The sequence below is a fragment of the Emys orbicularis genome, chromosome 2 (assembly GCF_028017835.1).
Source record: "Emys orbicularis isolate rEmyOrb1 chromosome 2, rEmyOrb1.hap1, whole genome shotgun sequence".
Taxonomy (NCBI): Eukaryota; Metazoa; Chordata; order Testudines; family Emydidae; genus Emys; species Emys orbicularis.
This window is the reverse complement of record NC_088684.1, coordinates 261,557,815-261,578,466: the sequence shown is the minus strand read 5'-3', so window position 1 is coordinate 261,578,466 and position 20,652 is coordinate 261,557,815. Positions and strand designations below refer to the sequence as shown.

Below are 20,652 nucleotides of genomic sequence, written 5' to 3'. Positions count from 1 at the left end.
CCTTTCAGAAGTGGTGTGCCGAGTCTTCATTAATTCACTAATTTAAGGTTTCGCGTGCCAGTAATACATTTTAACGTTTTTAGAAGGTTTCTTTCTGTAAGTCTATAATATATAAAACTAAACTATTGTTGTATGTAAAGTAAATAAGGTTTTTAAAATGTTTAAGAAGCTTCATTTAAAATTAAATTAAAATGCAGAGCCCCCCGGACCAGTAGCCAGGACCCGGGTAGTGAGTGTGCCACTGAAAATCAGCTCACGTGCCGCCTTCGGCACGCATGCTATAGGTTGCCTACCCCTGGAGTAGATCAAGAAGCTCCAGATTTATCTGATCAACACAGCAGAAGTTTCCAAAAGGGATAAAAAAAAAAGTTTTTCACATTTTCAGCTGAATCTGAGGAATGAGATTATCAAAGTTCAGGTAAAATGAACTGATTTGAAATGATCCAGTCTGTAAAGTGTCCAAAGAGTAACAAATATCCACTTGCATGAGAGGGCTACTACCTGTGCAGACCTTGTTGGAAGTACTTATGTGGGCAGACTTTTCCTATTATTATCATCATCTTCCCCTTTAGCAACAAATATATTTTGTGTTCTGTTCAAGATTATTGTATTATGTAAAGCACTGTTCTATAAATAAATAATTGCATGCATTTATCTTTAACAAAAATCCAATGTAAATGTATATGTAAATTAGGTACCATCCTCAGACTTCTGTCAAATTGCCAATGCAACCCTCATTGCTGTAAAGGTTGCATGACATGCATCCTTCTATGTATCAACATACCATGACAACTATAAATCTGTACAATTCCTATTATTTTTCTATTTAGACTTAGTTGAATATACACAACCTACTTAGAACTCTGTAGGAAAGTAAAAATCTCTAGAGGCTCTTCCTAAATTATCTACTTCAGTTTGAATTGTGCCAATTTGGCAAACACACAGTCTGACGTTGGCAGCCTTTTAAAAAGGCAATCCAGAACATTTTTCCTTGGTTATAAATTTACATTTTTTCAAAACATTGCTACAGTTATTTTTAAGGGCTTTTCGCAATACCTACATTTCAGAAAAAGCAGCCTTTTCCCATTCCCCAAAGAGCATGCACTTCAAACTGGCACAGTCTGGATTAAAAGCTTCTACATAGTTCAGTATAAAAACCAAACGAGTACATTTGTGTGAAGTTAAAATGTTTTAAATTTTAAATAGAAAAATAAATGAAGGAAATTTTTAGAGGTTACTTACAAGTAAGATTTAACTGATATACTGTCATGTGTGATAAAAATAGATTTTAAATGAAAGGGTGTCACAACCTGATTTTGTTAAATTGATCGAGCACCCTTTAAATAATCCATCCTGAATTGTTTTAACTACTTTAAAAAATAAGTTGACATACATTTTGTTTCTGCTCCCCTGTTGATATTTCAAAGACTCTTTTTGGGCAAGCAGAAAGACACCAAACATACTCAGGGCATATTCCTCCTCCACCCACTTTCTCTGGGCACACTCCTGTCTACTGCCTCTTCAGTATTAGTTTTGATATAGCTGTTAAAAACCTTCTTACAGAGCCTGGAAAAGATGTACACCATTAACAAACTGCAAAAGTTACTGTCAAATAAACAAAGACTAAAAAAAATACATTAAAATATTTTTAATCTCTCACTTATAGTAACCTTATGGGCTACTCAGAATGAGAGTAAATACAATTTTCAGATGGAAATAAGTTTTTTGTTTTGACAACTTTCCTTTAAAATCAAACAGCTTTGCATTGTGTTTATTCACATACAACAGAAGTCTTTCACGAAAGTTATAAATTATATTTATGAAAGAAGCATATTTTCTGCAAAGGACACATCACAAAGAAAGGTACTATACAGCAATATTCATCTAGTGGAGCTTGTATATCGTAGTTCAGTCTAAGTAATTTAGAGCAGCCAGTTTATAAAAACTACTGAAAGATTCAGCTTAACAGCAAGGATACTGGCAGGCATTTCACTATGGTACTGCTTCTGCCACTGACGAGTCCACTATTCTCAGCTATACGCTCACAAAATTTTGCAGTATTTAAGAGTAATAACCTGAATCAAATAATGCATTACTAAACAGCGTAGACAAGTGCATTTCACAGGCTGAGGATTGGCTAAAGTAAGAAGTCTCAGCCCTAATAAAAGAAAATTAACATAAAATCCCCAAAGACCATAGCTGAAATCTACCCTGACAAGGATGAGAAACAAGATGGGTGAGGAAATATCTTCTATTGGACCAACTCCTGTTAGTGAAAGACAAAGGCCTTGGCTACACTGGCGCTGTACAGCGCTGCAACTTGCTGCGCTCAGGGGTGTGAAAACGCCCCCCCCGAGCGCAGCGAGTACAGCGCTGTAAAGCACGAGTGTAATCAGAGCCTGCAGCGCTGCACACTCACTCGCAGCGCTGCACACTATTCCCCTCGGAGAGGTGGAGTACTTATAGCGGCGCGACTACACTCGCGCTTTACAGCGCTGCCGCGGCAGCGCTGGGAAGTCCTGAGTGTAGCCAAGGCCAAAAGCTTGCCAGCTTGCACAGAGCTTCTTCTTCAGGTCTGGGAAAGGTACTTACAGTGTCATAGCTAAATATAAAGTGGAACAGATTGTTTAGCATAAGTAGTTAACACATTGTAAGAGACCATTCAAGGTGAAGTGGCCAGTTAACACCTCTGTATTTGTCAGACAAAAAAGGGGACTTAGTGGGTTACAGATTGTTGTATTAAACCATAAACCCAGTGTCTTCATTAAATTCATAATTTTTCGTGTCTAGCAAAGATATGAACTTAAGCTTTCTAGTTTGTCTTCTGAAGATATTGTGCAGGTTTCCTTTGAGGATGAGGACAGTGGTCAGATGTACAGTGATCACTTTGTGAAAAGTATTTACCCACACATGATGTGGTGTTTTTGTCTTATCACTTTTCTGTGCAAGTTAATTTAAGGGCAGAGTGACTGTCTCATTTCACCCACATAGTTGTTATGGGATATCTAAGTACACCACATGTTGTGATAGGCATGCACAGTACCCACAGATCTCGAAAAGCAAGTAAGAAGTATTTATTATCGTAGCAGTGGAGAGATGTCTGCAGGTTTTGCGTCTGTTATGGCAGGGCCTGGTGCCGCTTTGAGTTGGTGTGCCCTGCTCTCTGGGGAGCTTGCACAGACTAGGACACACCAACCCAAAGCAGCACCAGACCCTGCAAATAATAAAGCAATCACTCCATATCTTATCTCTCAATCCTCATCCTCAAAGGAACCCTACACAGCACCTTCAAAAGACAATTTTAGGAGCTGAAATTCATAACTTTGCTAGACACTAAAAATCACCAACTTTGACTATGTCTACACTAGAGACCTTACAGCTGCACAGCTGTACCATTGCAGCTGCGCCACTGAAAGGTCTCCCGTGTGGCCACTCTATGCTGGCGAGAGCACGCAACGAGCGGCGGTAGCTATGTCGGCGGGAGAGCGTCTCCCGACGACATAGCGCTGTCCGCACCTGCACTTTTGTTGGTGAAACTTATGTCAGTCAGAGGGGTGTTTTTTTCATACCCGTGACCGACAAAAGTGCTAGTGTAGACAGCCTTAATAAAGACATTGAATTTATGGCTTTTTACAACAATCTGTAACCCACTAATCCCCATTTTTTGTCCTATGACTCCAGAGATATTAACTGGCCATTTCACCTTGCATGGTCTCTTACAATATATATGTTAAATACTTATGCTAAACAATCTGTTCCACCATGTATTTATTTAGCTGTGACACTGAGTATCTCTCTCAGACCTGAAGAAGAGCACTGTGTAAGCTTGAAAACTTGTCTCTTTCATCAACAGAAGTTGGTCCAATAAAATATATTACTTCACCCACTTTGTCTCTCGCATATCCTGGGACCAGCACAGATTCAACACTGCAAACTAGTAAGAGAGAATAATTTGAGAGACCAAGAAAGGTTAGGTCACACGTTCTCAAAATGATTGATTTGGGGGGGGGGGGGGGGGGGGAAGGGAGCATCTGCAAATTAAGTCCAAACCAAATTTCCAATTAAACAAGTTCCACCATATCTTAAACATTATAGAACAAGCAGACTAGTCTTAGATAGGTTCCTAAACAAGAAAATAGGCCTGTGTTTGAACCTCACCCTCAAAAGCACCAAACTAAAAACTAGAAGAGAGAGAGTATTTTGTCTGGGATTTCCATGTCATTCATGCCTGACAAGTGGGTGAAGGACTTTCAGTTAGCTACAGACCAAACAAATGTAAACTGGGGTATTAGTGTGGAGGAACAATATCAATTGATTGTAAGAACAATGATTTGAGCAAGCAGTTTGCAAAGATTTTACTGCTAGCAGCAAGGAGATGATAAACAAAAACTGATAGAGGATGGCAGAGAAAATTAATGAGAGAGATTAAAGGGTAAATTTTCAAAGTAGCGCAAAGAGATTTATCCACACAATTTCTATCAATGGAAATGGAAATGGTGCCAGACACACACACACACACACGACTTTGAAACAAACCCAAAGAAGAAAAAACTTTTCACAAACAGAGAGAGACCAGCCAACATAGTTAAGCCGACCTAAATCCTTGTGTCGATGGAAGAATTCTTCTGACAACCTAGCTACCACCTCTCAGGAAGGTGGATTATCTACACCAATGGGAGAATCCCTCCCATCAGCGTAGGAAATGTTTATACTGAAGCACTACAGCTGTACTGTTTTAAGTGTAGACAAGCCCTAAGTGTTCCTGGGCCATTCTGAAACCCTGGTAAGTGAAAGCAGCAAAAATATCAGGTAGTAGATATTAGGGGAATGTGAAAAAAGCAGGGAAAAGCCAAAGGAGTGTGATCAGAAAATATGAAGGAGTGAAAGAAAAAATAACGGCAAAGATATGAAACACAAAAAGGGAAATACAATGTGGAGGTGGGGAAGGACAAGGTAAGTGAGAGTCAATTCTCTAAAGGAAGACCACCAGAAATGGTGCAAGATTTTCATTACTAGGGAATCCTATTCTTCTTGTTCCAGACCCTGAAAATTCTGCTGTGACCCTTACAACAGCCATAATAGAAAGTAAAAAACAAAAATGAAGATAAAAAATTAGGACTGTCAATTAATTGCAGTAAACTCAAGCGATTAATTCAAAACAAATTAACTCGATTAAAAAAATTAATCGTGATTCATCGCAGTTTTAATCGCACCGTTAATAGAAAACCATTTATTTAAATATTTTGGATGTTTTCTACATTTTCAAATATAGTGATTTCAATTGCAACACAGAATACGAAATGTACAGTGCTCACTTTATATTATTATTTGTATTACAAATATTTGTACTGTAATCAAGATAAACAAAAGAAATAGTATTTTTCAATTCACCTCATACATGTACTGTAGTGTAGTGGTTCTCAACCAGCAGGACATGTACCCCGGGGTATGCAGAGGTCTTCCAGGAGGTACATCAACTCATCTAGATATTTGCCTAGTTTTACAACAGGCTACATAAAAACCACTAGCAAAGTCAGTACAAACTACAATTTCACACAGACAAAATGAGAACATAAGCAATATTTCACTAATAGTTTGCTGTAACAATTTTGTATTTTTAGGTCTGATTTTGTAAGCAAGTAGTTTTTAAGTGAGGTGAAACTTAGGGTACGCAAGACAACTAGACTCCTGAAAGGGGTACAGTAGTCTAGAAAGTTTGAGAACCACTGCTGTAGTGCAATCTCTATCATGAAAGTACAACTTACAAATGTAGATTTTTTGTTACATAATTGCACTCAAAAACAAAACAATGTAAAACTTTAGAGCCTACTAGTCCACTCAGTCCTTTTTCAGCCAATTGTTAAGACAAACAAGTTTGTTTGCATTTATGGGAGTTACTGCTGCCTGCTTTTTATTTACGCCAGCTGAAAGTGAGAACAGACATTTACATGGCACTGTTGTAGCTGGTGTTGCAAGGTATTTATGTGCCAGATACGTTAAACATTCGTGTGCCCCTTCATGCTTCCACCATTCCAGAGGACATGCTTCCATTCTATTATTGTTTAATAGTGAGATTAAAACTGTAATTAATCACAATTTTCTTTTAATTTTGCAATTAATTTTTTAATCATTTGACAGCCCTATAAAAAATAGAAAAGGGATGCTTGCAAATATATGGATAATAAAAAAGGCTCATCAGTTGCACATAAAGAAAAACTATAAGAACTACAAAGAGGTAGGAACTTAATACACAGATACAAGTAGAAAATGAGAGAAATTCACAAATGAACACACTGAGTAAAAAATTAAGTGTTGTGAGACTAGAAAAGAAAAACAGCTCAATCCTATAAACCCTTACTTACATGAGTAGTCCTTATACATACAAATGATTCCACTGAAATTAATGGTATTACTTAGGTCAATAATGGTTTGCTGGATGTAGTAGTAATAGATTAATATAACCTTTATGTTCTTAACATACAAAAAAAATACTCTTGTTTATGAATAGTCATATCAACATCTAAAGAAGTGTTAATAGAAATAGTTACTAAAAAGATTGAAGCTAAAATTTAACAAAATATTTATTACCCCAGGGATCTATTTTGAAAACAATAAAAAAATTACAATATTTTTAAAACAATAGAATATTTTGGAATAAAGGAGATACCTAAGTAGATAATTCACACCATGTAAGTTATAAGTATTTCAATAAGACATTGTGGTATACTGCAATGAAGAACATTTTATTAATCATGCTTTATTAATTCTTGGAATTTTGTATAAAAATTACATAGCAGAAAATTTTTATGCTCTAATGCTTTGTTTTATGTATGAAAAATAAGCATATTGTAAAAAGTTTAATGCAATACATTCAAGTTAAATTATACTTTAAAAAAAATGCGAAGTACCAGTTATATGCTTGACTTTAAAATTATATTTTAACAAGCTTAAAACTAAAGATCAGGTTTTTTTAAAAATAATGAAGTCACATACAGAGACATAAGCCATAAACACACACATAATTATACCTTATTATAACGATCATGAGGAACAGACTGCAACACGATAGGTTCCATTGTAGAAACATTTGCAAACTGCACCTCGGGAATGTACAGGGCACAAACCACATGAGCCCAACCTACAAAAAGTTATAATTGCATTTTATTTTTAATGCCTTTTAAAAACTCAAAGGATATTTCAATTACAGCAAAGAGAACCTTTCACAGCATGTTTTGCGATGTACTGTTTTAATTATTTAGAACACTGCAGATTTAAGTTACTTTAAAAAAAAAGATTCTTTACCATATCATAGCATGCAAAGGTAGGATTGGCTGCAATACATTTTCAAGAGTCTACTGTCTCAAAGTGGAGAGAATTTAGACATAATACTGATGGAATGGTAAAGGTAATGATTTATCCAAACAAATCCTAATACACTGATGGAAGAAGAGATGATTCCTTAGGATTCTTTGAACCAACAAGCTCAACATTTAAAATAAATTGCACTAATTCCTTAAATTTTGAAACAATTTGTGCAGAGAAATATTTTATGAATATCTAGTATTTATGTGAGTTTTGTCATCCATGTAATCTTTCTTTTGCATATTGGGTTATTTTCTCTTAAGCTCACTAGATGAATTTTATTTTGACTACTAGATTCATGGGTTCAGTTAATAACCATTCTACCCCAAAGGGTTCTTTTCCCATAAACCTTTCACCACAGTAAGAACGAAATACTGTTTGATCAGTCTCCTCTCTTGTTAACTCCAATATGTAAATCCCATATTTGCTTTTCATCTTCATATTGATAGTCTCACTACAAAACATCAGCATGGGCTCATTAATAAATATTTTGTCACTTACCACCTTTTGGTAGATCTTGAGCAATATTTCAAGGGGAATAAAAGCCTGTTTGTCTCACTTTCCTAGCAGTTTGCACAGATTCCTGACCTAGAAAGGAGCCTACCTAATTCTAGGTTTTCTTTGGTTCCCAAGGGAGTCAACAATTTGTGCCAGCTGAAGAACACAGTTTATCGTATTTGCTACTGTTTCATCACAGACAGCTCAACTTGAAAGTTACTTTGCTATTCAAGAATACACCATATTCTACCTTGAACTGTTTTACACACAAACTACTAGGCAGTTAATCTGAATGAGCCACTTATTAATATAAAGAGTTCCATGCATTATAACAGTAAAAATATTCAGTGCAGAGGTGCTGCAACTCAAAAGAAATTTGGTGTGCCTAATCATTTAGGCAGTATCTTATACTCCCCCAGAACAGAAATTATCTGGATGATGCACAGTGCAGTATTTTGTCACAAGACTAGCAATATATGTGGGATTCTCCTTAAAAATAAATTGCATCATCCCTATATTCACACTGCTCACTATGTGCCCTAAATATTCACATTCATTTCAAATAATGGAAAATTAGATATTTTGAGTAGAATGAGCTGTTGATTTTTTCCCCCGACATCAAAAAATTGCCTCTGTATTGATGCATGCAATAATAGAAAAATACCCTACAGCTCCAACACAATTAAGAGAGTCTTCCAAAATGTTTTAAAAACTACAATATTCAGTCTTAAGTTTCCCAACTTCATAATATCAAAACTGAAGCATCTTGACTCCCAAACATACTTGTTCTAACAAGTTAGCATCAACTTATAATAGTCAGTATTATTAACTCTCTAGACTGGTATTAATATGAGTGGAACATATCACAGAATGCAGGTTTTGCTTTCCAATCAGTGCTCTTCATGGTTAGAAAAACAAACTGTGCACAAGGCTCTCTAATGGTCTCAGACTGATGAGGATTAGTTTAAAAAAAAGTTAAGAAACTGATGTTTTTCTCAGTATATGCTGGCATAATACTTTAATCTGTCTAGAAAATTCAAAACTCAATCAGGTAATGGTTATAGTTAGCAACATTCATTGACTGGCAAGCTTTGGAATACCATATTAGTATTTTATTCTTCAATTACTTGTTCTATTTTACTGTTTTCTCCACATGGCTTTTTGTAGAACTCTTCGCATACACTACCCTCCTTTCTTACAGATAGTCATTTTGTAAATTGCTAACTTGATTTATTTTAAAAACAAACCCTGAAGACTAATTCATAAAGCATTGTAAACAACAACTTTGGAGGACCCACATAGGCCTGCCCCTTTCCTTCCTGACCCATCCTTCTGGCTGAAAACATAGCAGCTAATGGGAATGTGACTCCACGAAATAAAAGTATACAAGGGCTTTGCTAAGGCTTTAGGCTTCCTGCCACTACACTATTAAAAACACACTTACAGCAACAGTATTAAAAGTGAGTGTGTTCCACATGAAGTATCATACTAATGATTTTCCTATCTGGAAAAGTGTTCAATACAGTAAAAATGTCACTAATCTGAAAAATCCACTAACACTGTAGAATGGCAACAGAGAGCCGCTCAGCACTTTCTTCCTAATTTCTTACATCAGTTATTAGCAGGCAAGATACATCTTGTTATTGGCTACAGACTGTGGAATTATCCAATTCCTATTTACAGTAACTAATCTACAAAATATCCAAGACACTGAAAAAATATCCTCTCTTTTTATAAAAAGTCTGACTAAAATGAAGTATCTTAACTCTTTGAGTGAGGAATTTCCACTGCAAATCCACAGTGTCAGTTTCAAGGTCTTCTAATTACAGCCAAGCTGAGTTTTTCACTGAATGCTGCTCTATACTGGACCTTCACTACAAAGAACAAACAGTGAGGCCCAGAACCAATAATTGCCTACAGTTAAAGTCTATTTATTCTGGTTTATACAATATCAATATACAATATTAACATATAATAATGATTTTTTTAAAAATTAGCACTATAGAGACCTCTAGGAGACCCATTCCCCAAAGCAGGAATAAGACATCTTCTGAGACACTCAAGATGGAGCATCTAAGGCTTCCTCATGAAATATTGTGGAGAACGAGGTTCTTAATGTTCAATGCCTCCCAGACAGGTAGATGGGGGTGAAAGGGTTCCTGCCTATATCTCCCCCTAAGAACACTGCTAGGTTGCCATCTTCTCTGCTAGTATCTTAGTAGTGGGGGCGGGGAGGGAGCCATTGGCTCCTGTCATGCCTGTCCCATATATAAATATAGGATTAAGGGAGGTGGAAGCCTTAAACTGCTTCCAGCTGCAGAGAGCCCCAGAAAGGCTTCCCATGCCATATACATTTGTGGCTGTGAGCGCACCCTAGAGGGATCTTTGACAGTTGACCTAACATGAGGCGAGGTTTATTCTTGCTTTAGAACAGCAGCCCCTGGGAGCTCCTAGCAGACAACCCCCCAAAATAAATATACTTTTAATTTCTTTCTAAAACAATACTTACCTTTGGCAATTACTAGCCCATACTTTCATTATTATATAAGGTTCTGATCAGAAAGACTATAGCTGCCCTTTGTCTTCAGTGCTAGCCTTTTAAGAAACACTATCAACAACCATCATCACAGCTACCAGTTTGTCAACCACTACCGGAGCCAGGTAGAACCACAGTAGACTTTTCAGATTTTTCTAAGCTACAGGGGTAAATATCCAGTCACATTTTCATGTTCTCTTACTTTTCCCTGCTTGTATTGGTATCTGTATTTTTTTTTTAATTGAAAAAAACCCCTCAGATTTCTACTCTTATTTCCAAAGAAAAGTCTCAAAGGCTTTAAAACAAAAGGTTATTTTTAAGTTGCTTTAAAAGAAGTTTTCCTTCTCTGATAAAAAACCCAGTATTGCTAACCCCAAGCATTTCAGAAAGCATAAGTCAGGCACAAAAAATCATTATATTAGTTTAAAAATAATGACATTTAAAAAAAGATGGGTTCTTTTTATTTGCCTTATGATTTTTAGTGTCTAGAGTTCAATATTTTCCAATCTTTTCTTCATAACCATAAGGGCCAGAAACTTATTTTTTATTAAACTAAAGGCAAGATTCTCACAATCATCCAACTCCAGGAGCAGGAATTTAAGAAAAAAAAAAAAAACACCAAATACCAGGATTTTTTGAGAGTCTCATGAGTTGGCAAGACTAATGGGACATAAAAGAAAAAAATCCATCCATTTTTCCTCAGACCAGGAATTTGAAAGGTAAAAAGTTTCCCACTATGAATAAACTATATTTTCAAGTGTACTTCACTTTTTAAAAATAGGCATTTCTGAGCTTCCAGTTGGTACCTTCCGTCTTATTAACAATTGACAGATTGTGATATTTTCAGAAGGGAGTGTAGCAGGTCACATGGAGCTCTTCAAAACAAATAATATGACAACTCGTGGGGGTATGACGTGCCTTTCTCCCCAGAGATCAAGTGGCAAGTTAAAAAGTCTTTGAGCAAAGTTCAAATAAAGCAAACAGCCCCTTACCCAAAGTTTCCTTCTTGCAGGCATCTCTACTGGGATCCCAAATCTTCCTTGAGGTCTAGTAGTCAAAATTCTCAGATTTTAAGGCCAGAATGATCATTAGGAACATCTAGTCTAATCCAGCATAACACAGGCCATAGAATTTTGCCCAGCAATTCATGCATGAAGCCCATAACTTCTGTCTGAGCTAGCGCACATATTTTAGAAACATATTCAATCTTGATTTAAATGCATCAAGAGACAGTGATGGGGTGGATTCTCTGTAAAAGCTGTTCCAATGATTCCCTCACTATTAAAAAAAGTGCTTAATTTCTAGTCTAGCTTTGTCTAGATTCAACTTCCTGCCATTGGACTTGGCTATGGTTTTGTCGGCTTGATTAAAGAGTCTTCTAGTACCAGACATCATCTCTGCATGTAGATACTTATGTACCGTTATTAAGTCACCTTTTAACCTTCTCTTGGACAAATTAAGAAGGTTGAACATTAGTCCCTCACTGCAGATTTTCCAGACAGCAAATTCTTTTAGCTCTTTTCTGAAGCCTTTCCAATTTGCCAACATTCTTTTAAGTATGGACATCAGAACTGGACTGAATAGTTCAATAATGGTCTCACCAGTGCTGTATGCAGAGGCAATACCACCTCACTACTTCTACTTTCCAAACGTATACATCCAAGGATCGTGTTAGATCTCTCATCCCCCACATACTGGCTCTTACTCTGTTGGCTATCTACCATGTTTTTCAAGTCCTTTTCAGTCACTACTTTCCAACATAGAATATGAGAGACTACAAGTGTGACCTACACTCTCAATTCAGAGATGCAGGATATTGCATTTGGCGGTACTGAAAAACAAGTATTCCAAATGAGCCCATCTTAACAAGAGATCCAACATATTTTGTAGAATTGACCTGTTTCAATCATTTACCATTCACCAATTTTTGATGTCATCTTCAAACTTTACCACCAACGATTCTATATTTTCTCCAGATCCTCGATAGAGACATCAAATTGCATTAGGCCAAACACAGATCCTTTCAGGACCCTGTTAAAAACACCCTCTCTGAATAATGATTCTCCATACAGCTGCTTTGAGAGCTCCCTGTTAGCTAGTTTAAATTCATTTAATATGTGCTACCCTAATTTTGTATAGTGCTAATTTTTTATTCACAATGTTATGTGGTAATAAATCAAATGCCTTACAGAAGTCTATTATGTGAAAAAAGTTATTTTTTAATCAAGCAAGCTTGTAATCTCATCAAAAACGGTATCAAATGTGTTTGAAAAGACCTATTTTCCATAAAACCATGTTGACTGGTATTAATTTTAAAACTGCCATCCTCTGATTATTTATGTGAGTGCATTCCGCATCAGGCTTGCCATGATTTTGCCTGGATTCAGCAAGAAGCTAACCAGCCTATATTTACTCAGGTCATCCTATTTATCGTTTTTAAATATTGACACATTAGGGTTTTTTTCAGTCCTCCTCAACTTCCTTACTGTTCCAAGATTGGTTAAACAATATCAATAACTCAGAGCTCCTTGGCTAATTCATTTAAAATTCCTGGGTGCAAGTTATTTGGTCCCGTAGGACCACACACATTTAACTTTCTTAGAACCTGTTTAAAATCATGCCTACTTACTGTGGGATTAGAAATTTCATTATCACTGTCAGATATGACTACGTGATCCAGCTTTTCTAAATACAGAATAGAAATACAGTAAAAGCTTTTTTATCCAGCATTTTGGGGGAAATGAGGGGTGCCGAAAAATTCCAAATAACTACGAGGGAGAGAGTTTGGGTGCGAGAGGGGGTGCGGGAGAGGGGGCAGGGTGCTGCATTCAGGCGGCCCTCATCTTAGGTGGCTCCCCGCAAGCGGCGACCTGTCCCTGCTGCTCCTAGGCAGAGGGGTGGCTAGGCAGCTCTGCGTGCTGCCTCCGCCCGCAGGCGCTGACCCCACAGCTCCCATTGGCCGCAGTTCCCGACCAATGGGAGCTATGGAGCCAGCGCACAGAGGGGACCAGTGGGGCAGGGCCAGCGCACAGAGCCACCTAGCCGTGCCTCCTCCTAGGAGCAGCAGGGACAGATCGCAGTTCGCGGGGAGCCACCCAAGGTGAGCGCCACCCAGATCCGGCACCCCACACCTCCTCCCACGCACCAACCCCCTACCCCAAGCCCCCTCCCGCACCCAAACTCTCTCCCAGAGCTTGTACCCCAAAACCCAGCCCCGCGCCCCCTCCTGCACTCCAAACCCCTCGTGGCCGTTCCTTTGCCTAGGAGCAGCAGGGACATGTCACTGCTTCCAGGGAGCCACGCAGAGCCAAGTAGGGAGCCTGCTGGCCTCACGCCAACCGGACTATAAACCACACTTTCAATGAAGATCAGAAAGGCTGATTTATAGAGCTTTCCATTTGGTAAAGTGCCAGATAACACAGCTTTTGCTGTATTTTTGAACACTTCTGCCTTTTTCTGCACTATTATTGACAATCTTACCATCCTTATATAGTTATGGTCCTACGTCACTGTTAAAATTTCTTTTGTTTCAGATAGATTTTTAAAACCTCTTTTTAGGCCGGATCCTGTTCCCATTGAACTCATGGAAAATTCCCATAAACTTCAGCAAAGTGTAGGACAATGGGGCAAATCCTGCACCACTGGCCACAGATTTTCATTGATACCTTTTAGCTTCCTTTATGAATTGCCTGCTTTTTAATAACTACTAATTTACAGTCACAGCTACCAACTTTCCCCTTTTTCCATTATATTTCATATAACAATTTATTGCTGCTTTAATTTCCCTTATTAAACAGACTTCTCTCATTGGTCTTAAAAGGGTCAATATACCCAAGAGTCTTGGGTAAGAGTCAAGCTTCCAGTCTAAAAGACTATATAATGTCAACGCTTTTCCAGTTCTGGTCACACCACAAGATACTCAGAAATACCACCTGTAATTAAAATTTTATTTTCAGATTCACTTTCTAGTTGATTCACAGCAGGGAATGTTTCTTACCCTTTCAAAACATGCAGCTTTCTGGGCTCATTACTAATGCAGCTAGTTAATGTTTCCTTTCTCTTACAATAGCTCCTATCAGAAAACTTCATCCAAAATTAAATTATGTTATTGTGTTTCACTAATGATGTTACTGTTTACTGGTTTATTTGTTGCTATTAGCTTTGAAAGTTTGGACTTTTAATAAGGTTTCATTCCCTAAGGAGTCTGAAAAAAAGACAGTACACCCTTTGTAACTTTCAGTTCTCTGTTTACATAAGAATGTGGAGATTTTTATTGGGATTTAGACACATGCAGGTGAGAAAATAAATATGCACTATTATTCTGTTGTGGGTTTTTTTGTTAATTTTGTTTTTGTTTTGGCCTTTAATCTTTGTAAATACATGTATCAGAATATGATCTCTTAAATTTTACTAGTTTAGCTATCCAAAGTAAATGTTAATTCACTGAAAAGCAGTAACTGCGATGTGGTATTGTCGTTTGCAAGTTTAATCATTCTAAAGTTTTGCACATAATTAATGTTCAACAATGATGTAATAGGTGTCAGGGTCTAGAATCCTGAATAGAAATTCATCGCTGGTCTGCTGATTTGAACTGGCAGAGATCTGGTGGGTCCTATTAGTTCCAATTCAGGTTATAAAAAAAAAAGTTTGTGGACCCACAGGGAACTAAAGGTGAAAAGCAGAGGGATCCTTTCAGGGAACCAGAAGCAAACTCTAACAAGATACAGGGGCATCATTTGCTTTTGCTCCTCTCTCCCCCAATGTTTGTATAGATCTAAATGCTCCATTATGTTTTCTACTCCCCACCCCACACCAGCTTTGAAGGATATAATTACATCTAACGTTCTGTATGCTCACAACTTTCCTCTCCCCCACAAAAAAAGTTTTCTGAAATGACCCCCCTGGCAAAAAGTTTAAAGAATGATAAAGTTAAAAATAATGAAAACCCCAGAAGGTGAACTTGCACCTTATCCAGTGTATGTATTGTCTTAGGAACAGGAGAGAAACACTACCTGCTTACATGGCATTATTACTAATAGTATGAAGTGTTTTAAAGGTACAACCAAATTGTTTTTCAAGTCAATGTTAAAACCAATTCATAGCTCAAAGTTAAGCAAACATATTTTCCTTGCAATATTATAAGAATTCAGTACACAATACATATTCAAACACAAAATTATTCAATTAAAGCTTTGTTTTAAATTCTTCAACCACAAGCATTTCAAGTATTACAGACTTAATCCAGGAATTTCTAATACAATTTCTTCTTACAACAATCTACATTTCAAAAACCTAAACATTTCTAACCTTTTACTTCATAATACAATAGCACAGGGGATCTCAAACTGGGGATCAGGATCGCTCAGAGGGTAGCGAGGTTATTACATGGGGGGTCATGAGCTGTCAGCCTCCACCCCAACCCCCGCTTTGCCTACAGCATTTATAATGGTGTTAAATAAATTAAAAAGTGTTTTTAATTTATATGGGGGGGGGGGGCGGGTCCGCACTCAGAGGCGTGCTATGTGAAAAGGGTCACCAGTACAAAACTTTGAGAACCACTGAAATAGCAGCAGTCTCAGGATTTATATGGAAAGAGCCATATAATTATACTTCATCTACAATGATCACAGAGCAGGTCACATATAGGAACATGCAAACAAACTCTATCACTGAAATAGTTATCACTTGGGCACAATGTGACAGCTATTTAACACCACACAGTAACACCACACAAAATGGTGACACACAAAATCCATTCAAAACCAACATGCAGTGGGAAATCACAAAGATAGCGTTATTGACCGTTATTGTCAAATCCTAAAATTCAATATTAATATTCTTTGCAATTTACTGGATAGGCTAGTTTAATCAAAGATAAGCACAAGTAATACAGGAAACTCTACTTTTTACACAATCTTATGGATTTGGCTGGGTTTTCGAAGAACACACAAAAGAGAACTCTCCAGTGATTAGTTATAGTACTTAAAGTACTTTAAGTATTTACTACAGAAAACTATATTGTGACATTGTTTTTCTAAATACTTTTTAGAAATACATGCTTCAGTATCTACAATCAGTTAAACGAGCTGTTGGCTCTCTAAATGGAGGTAGGCATCTTCATATTTCCCAGCAGGATGATCTTAAGCAGGGCTAAAAACAATGTTTTTATTCGAAATGAGATAAAACTTTTGAAACTAATTGGTTATTTTAGTGGCTGATTTTAAAAGTTAATATTTGCTCAATCCTCTAAAAATGCAGTGATATGTACATGATAAACATTAGGGTTTAACAATTGCTAAATCAAATGTGTTTAAATTAGGGCTGTCGATTAATTGCAGTTAACTCATGCGATTAACTCAAAATAAACAACTGCGATTAAAAAAATTAATCGCGATTAATCGCACTGTTAAACAATAGAATACCAACTGAAATGTATTAAATATTTCTGAATTTTTTTTCTACATTTTCAAATATATTAATTTCTATTACAACACAGAATACAAAGTGTACTGTGCTCACTTTACATTATTATTATTACAAATATTTGCATTGAAAAAATGATAAAAAATATTTTTCAGTTCACCTCAAACTAGTACTGTGGTGCAATCTCTTTACCGTGGAAGTGTAACTTACAAATGTAGATTTTTGTTGTTGTTACATAACTGCACTCAAAAACAAAACTATGTAAAACTTTTAGAGCCTACAAGTCCACTCAGTCCTACTTCTTGTTCAGCCAATCGCTAAGACAAACAAGTTTGTTTACATTTACGGGAGATACTGCTGCCTGCTTCTTATTTACGTCACCTGAAAATGAGAACAGGCGTTCTTTTGAAGCTGGTGTTGCAAGGTATTTACGTGCCAGATATGCCCCGTCATGCTTCGGCCACCATTCCAGAGGACATACTTCCATGCTGATAATGCTCATTAAAAAAATAATGCGTTAATTAAATTTGTGACTGAACTCCTTGTATGTCTCCTGTTCTGTTTTACCCACGTTCTGCCATATATTTTTATATTATAGCAGTCTCGGATGATGACCCAGCACATGTTCATTGTAAGAACACTTTCACAGCAGATTTGACAAAATGCAAAGAAGGTACCAATGTGAGATTTCTAAGGATAGATACAGCACTCAACCCAAGGTTTAAGAATCTGAAGTGCCTTCCAAAATCTGAGAGGGACAAGGTGTGGAGCATGCATTCAGATATCTTAAAAACGCAACACTCTGATGCGGAAACTACAGAACCCGAACCACCAAAAAAGAAAAATCAACCTTCTGCTGGTGGCATCTGACTCAGATGATGAAAATGAACATCCGTCGGTCCACTCTGCCTTGGATTGTTATTGAGCAGAACCCATCATCAGCATGGACACATGTCCTCAAGAATGGTGGTTTAAGCATGAAGGGACATATGAATCTTTAGCGCATCTGGCACGTAAATATCTTATGATGCCGGCTACAACAGGGCCATGCGAACATCTGTTCTCACTTTCAGGTGACATTGTAAACAAGAAGCGGGCAGCATTATCTCCTGCAAATTGTAAACAAACTTGTTTGTCTGAGCGATTGGCTGAAGTAGGACTGAGTGGACTTGTAGGCTCTAAAGTTTTACATTGTTTTATTTTTCAATGCAGTTATTTTTTGTACATAATTCTACATTTGTAAGTTCAACTTTCATGATAAAGAGATTGCACTACAGTACTTGTATTAGGTGAATTGAAAAATACTATTTATTTTGTTTTTTACAGTGCAAATATTTGTAATCAAAAATATAAAGTGAGCACATACACTTTGTATTCTGTGTTGTAATTAAAATCAATATATTTGAAAATGTAGACAACATCCAAAAATATTTAAATAAACGATATTCTATATTGTTTGACAGTGCGATTAATCGCTTGACAGTCCTAGTTTAAATATATTTTAAAAACTTTTAAACTGATTTCCAGTGTTTCTACAATAATGGTAACACATATTCTTGCATTCCTACTTTGCATCAAATTGTCAAGACAGAAGCTTCCTGCTTGATTACTGTTTTTTTCCTTGTTTACTTTTTTAAATTAGATAACAGAATAACCTAAACAGTAACAACTGAATTTTTTGCACTGGATTTTTTTAATCAACTATTAATGACAGAAAGTATTATACTATCTAGCAAAACTTTTAAAGATGAATTTAGCAATCAGAATGAAAATCAGTTAAAAGCACTCTGCATCTCACCTTTGGGCTCAGACTAGAGACAGGGAAAGGGCAAAGAAGAAAAAGTTGTATTCTTCTCATAAACAGTCTATATTTTGAGGTTGAGGCACACCTTTCACATCAGAGGTGACAATATACCATTGTTTTAATGGTATATCCTTGGAATTTTAATTTCAGAGAGCTCTGGGAAGAATAGGAGATAGTGACCTATCAAAACACTAGGCAAGAACGTCATAATATTCTGCAATGTACAGCTATTGACAAAGTACTTCCTAACCAGTGTTCCCTCTAATTTTTTACATCCATGTGTGGAATGAATTTTGTTAATGTCACCAATATGGAGGTGATGTATGGCGGGGGGTGGGGCAGTGAGGCTTGGAGTGTGGGAGGGTACTCAGGGTACGGGCTCTGAGGTGCAGGCTGCCTGGGGCTGCAGTGGGGAGAGGTGCCTCTCCCTGGCCATGGCAGCTCTGGCTGGTCTGGGGCGGGGGCTGGGCTGGGCCTCTCCCTGCCTGCACAGCCCTTGATAGCTTGCTGCGCAGCCACATGGCAGCGCAGCTTAGAGGGAACTTAGTTCCTAACACACCTGGATTCAGCCTCACATGACACCATTGAATCCAGATAACTTGCAAGAAAAGCAACAAGAGAGCAGTGGCAGAAGTCTCAATCCAAAAATTGCAACAAATAATTTCTGAAATCTTATGTGATGGAGGAGGCAAATAAAGTTTTCTTCCGGAGTCGACCTGCTGATCAGCACATCCCCCTCCCTCCCAGAGCCTCCCACCCACCATGATCAGATGTTTTGCGGCATGCAGAAGACTTTGAGAGGGCGTCGAAGAGTGACGGCACAGCACGCTGGGGGGAGGGGGCAGAACAGGGGCAGAAGAGGCGGGGAGGAAAGAGGTGAGGTGGAGCCTTGGAGGAAGGGGTAGAATGGGGGTGGAGCCTGGGGCACAGCCGGAGGTCGAGCACCCCCCAGCACATTAGAAAGTCAGCGCCTGTGCGCACGGCATCTTATAGCCTTGGCTGCAGACACAAGGGCGATGCAAGATGCATGTGTGGGTCAACTGACACTGCTACAAAACATTCAGGCTCCAGCACATGATGCGCATGTGCACCAATGTTTGGAATCCATATAGGTACCATCACTCAAAGAAACACAATCTGAATGAACAGAACTGTTCTCAGAAACTTGTTCAACGTGGGTTGTTTGCATCTAGTAACTAAGTCTAGCATTTCTGACTAAGGAATTTTCGCATTATTTTGCGGATAAATTCACTTGGAATTTGGATTGAGCTGTATGTCACAATGATAAAGTTAAGTCAAAAAAGAGTCTTCTCTGCTGGAGTTTTAGTCAATGTTGCTTACTGAACTTCTGGGAGTACTAAGAGATTTGCAAACTGTCACCTGTGAATTAGAATGGTGAAGGCCAAAAGGGAGGTACTGAGGCATATTATTGTAATTGTCTGCCCGCTTCTTTTAACCATTTTTTAAAAATCTTTGGTCAAGAAACATTATTTAATGCAGACAGACATTCCATTTACTGTCAACATCTCAAACCCTCCTTTCCTTTCCAAGGAAAATAATTAAGGCTGTACAGATGACATTTTGATAATTCCTGGAATATTCAGCTTTCCTTGACCCCAGTCAATTTGCATAATGTTAAGCTTTGGTATAACAAGGAGACTGCATCCATTGTGTTGGTTGATCTCCTTCTGGGGTGGATGAAGATAGCGGGCATATGATGATTTTTTAGATCTTTCTGCCATCTTCAGTGTTGTTGAAAGTAAGATGTTGTTGACATACCAGCAGATCCTATCAGAAGTAGACAGAGTAATTCAAGTGGCTCAGTTTCTTTCCAAAAGATGCCAGAATGTAATATTGGACAATAGCTCATCTGCCCAGATGACTCTCTCATTCAGGGTTTCTCAGACTCCCATTGTCACCCATCCTATTCAAAGTTTATGAGGCCCCATATACTTCAGAGATGGCAAACAGTAGACAAACAGCAAACAGGATGCTGCACACTACACAGAGGTAAGGATATACATTTTGT

The 20,652-nt window shown here is 37.6% G+C and overlaps 1 protein-coding gene across 1 annotated transcript in view; it reads right to left on the bottom strand.

The window, feature by feature from the left end:
* The window catches only part of MLLT10 (MLLT10 histone lysine methyltransferase DOT1L cofactor), a 206,813-nt gene that overhangs the window by 143,327 nt on the left and 42,834 nt on the right, over positions 1-20,652 (bottom strand). Inside the window, exon 5 of the mRNA XM_065397985.1 lies at positions 7,029-7,138. Within this exon, the coding sequence (XP_065254057.1) occupies positions 7,029-7,138 (110 nt within the window). The remainder of the gene's footprint in view (positions 1-7,028; positions 7,139-20,652) is intronic.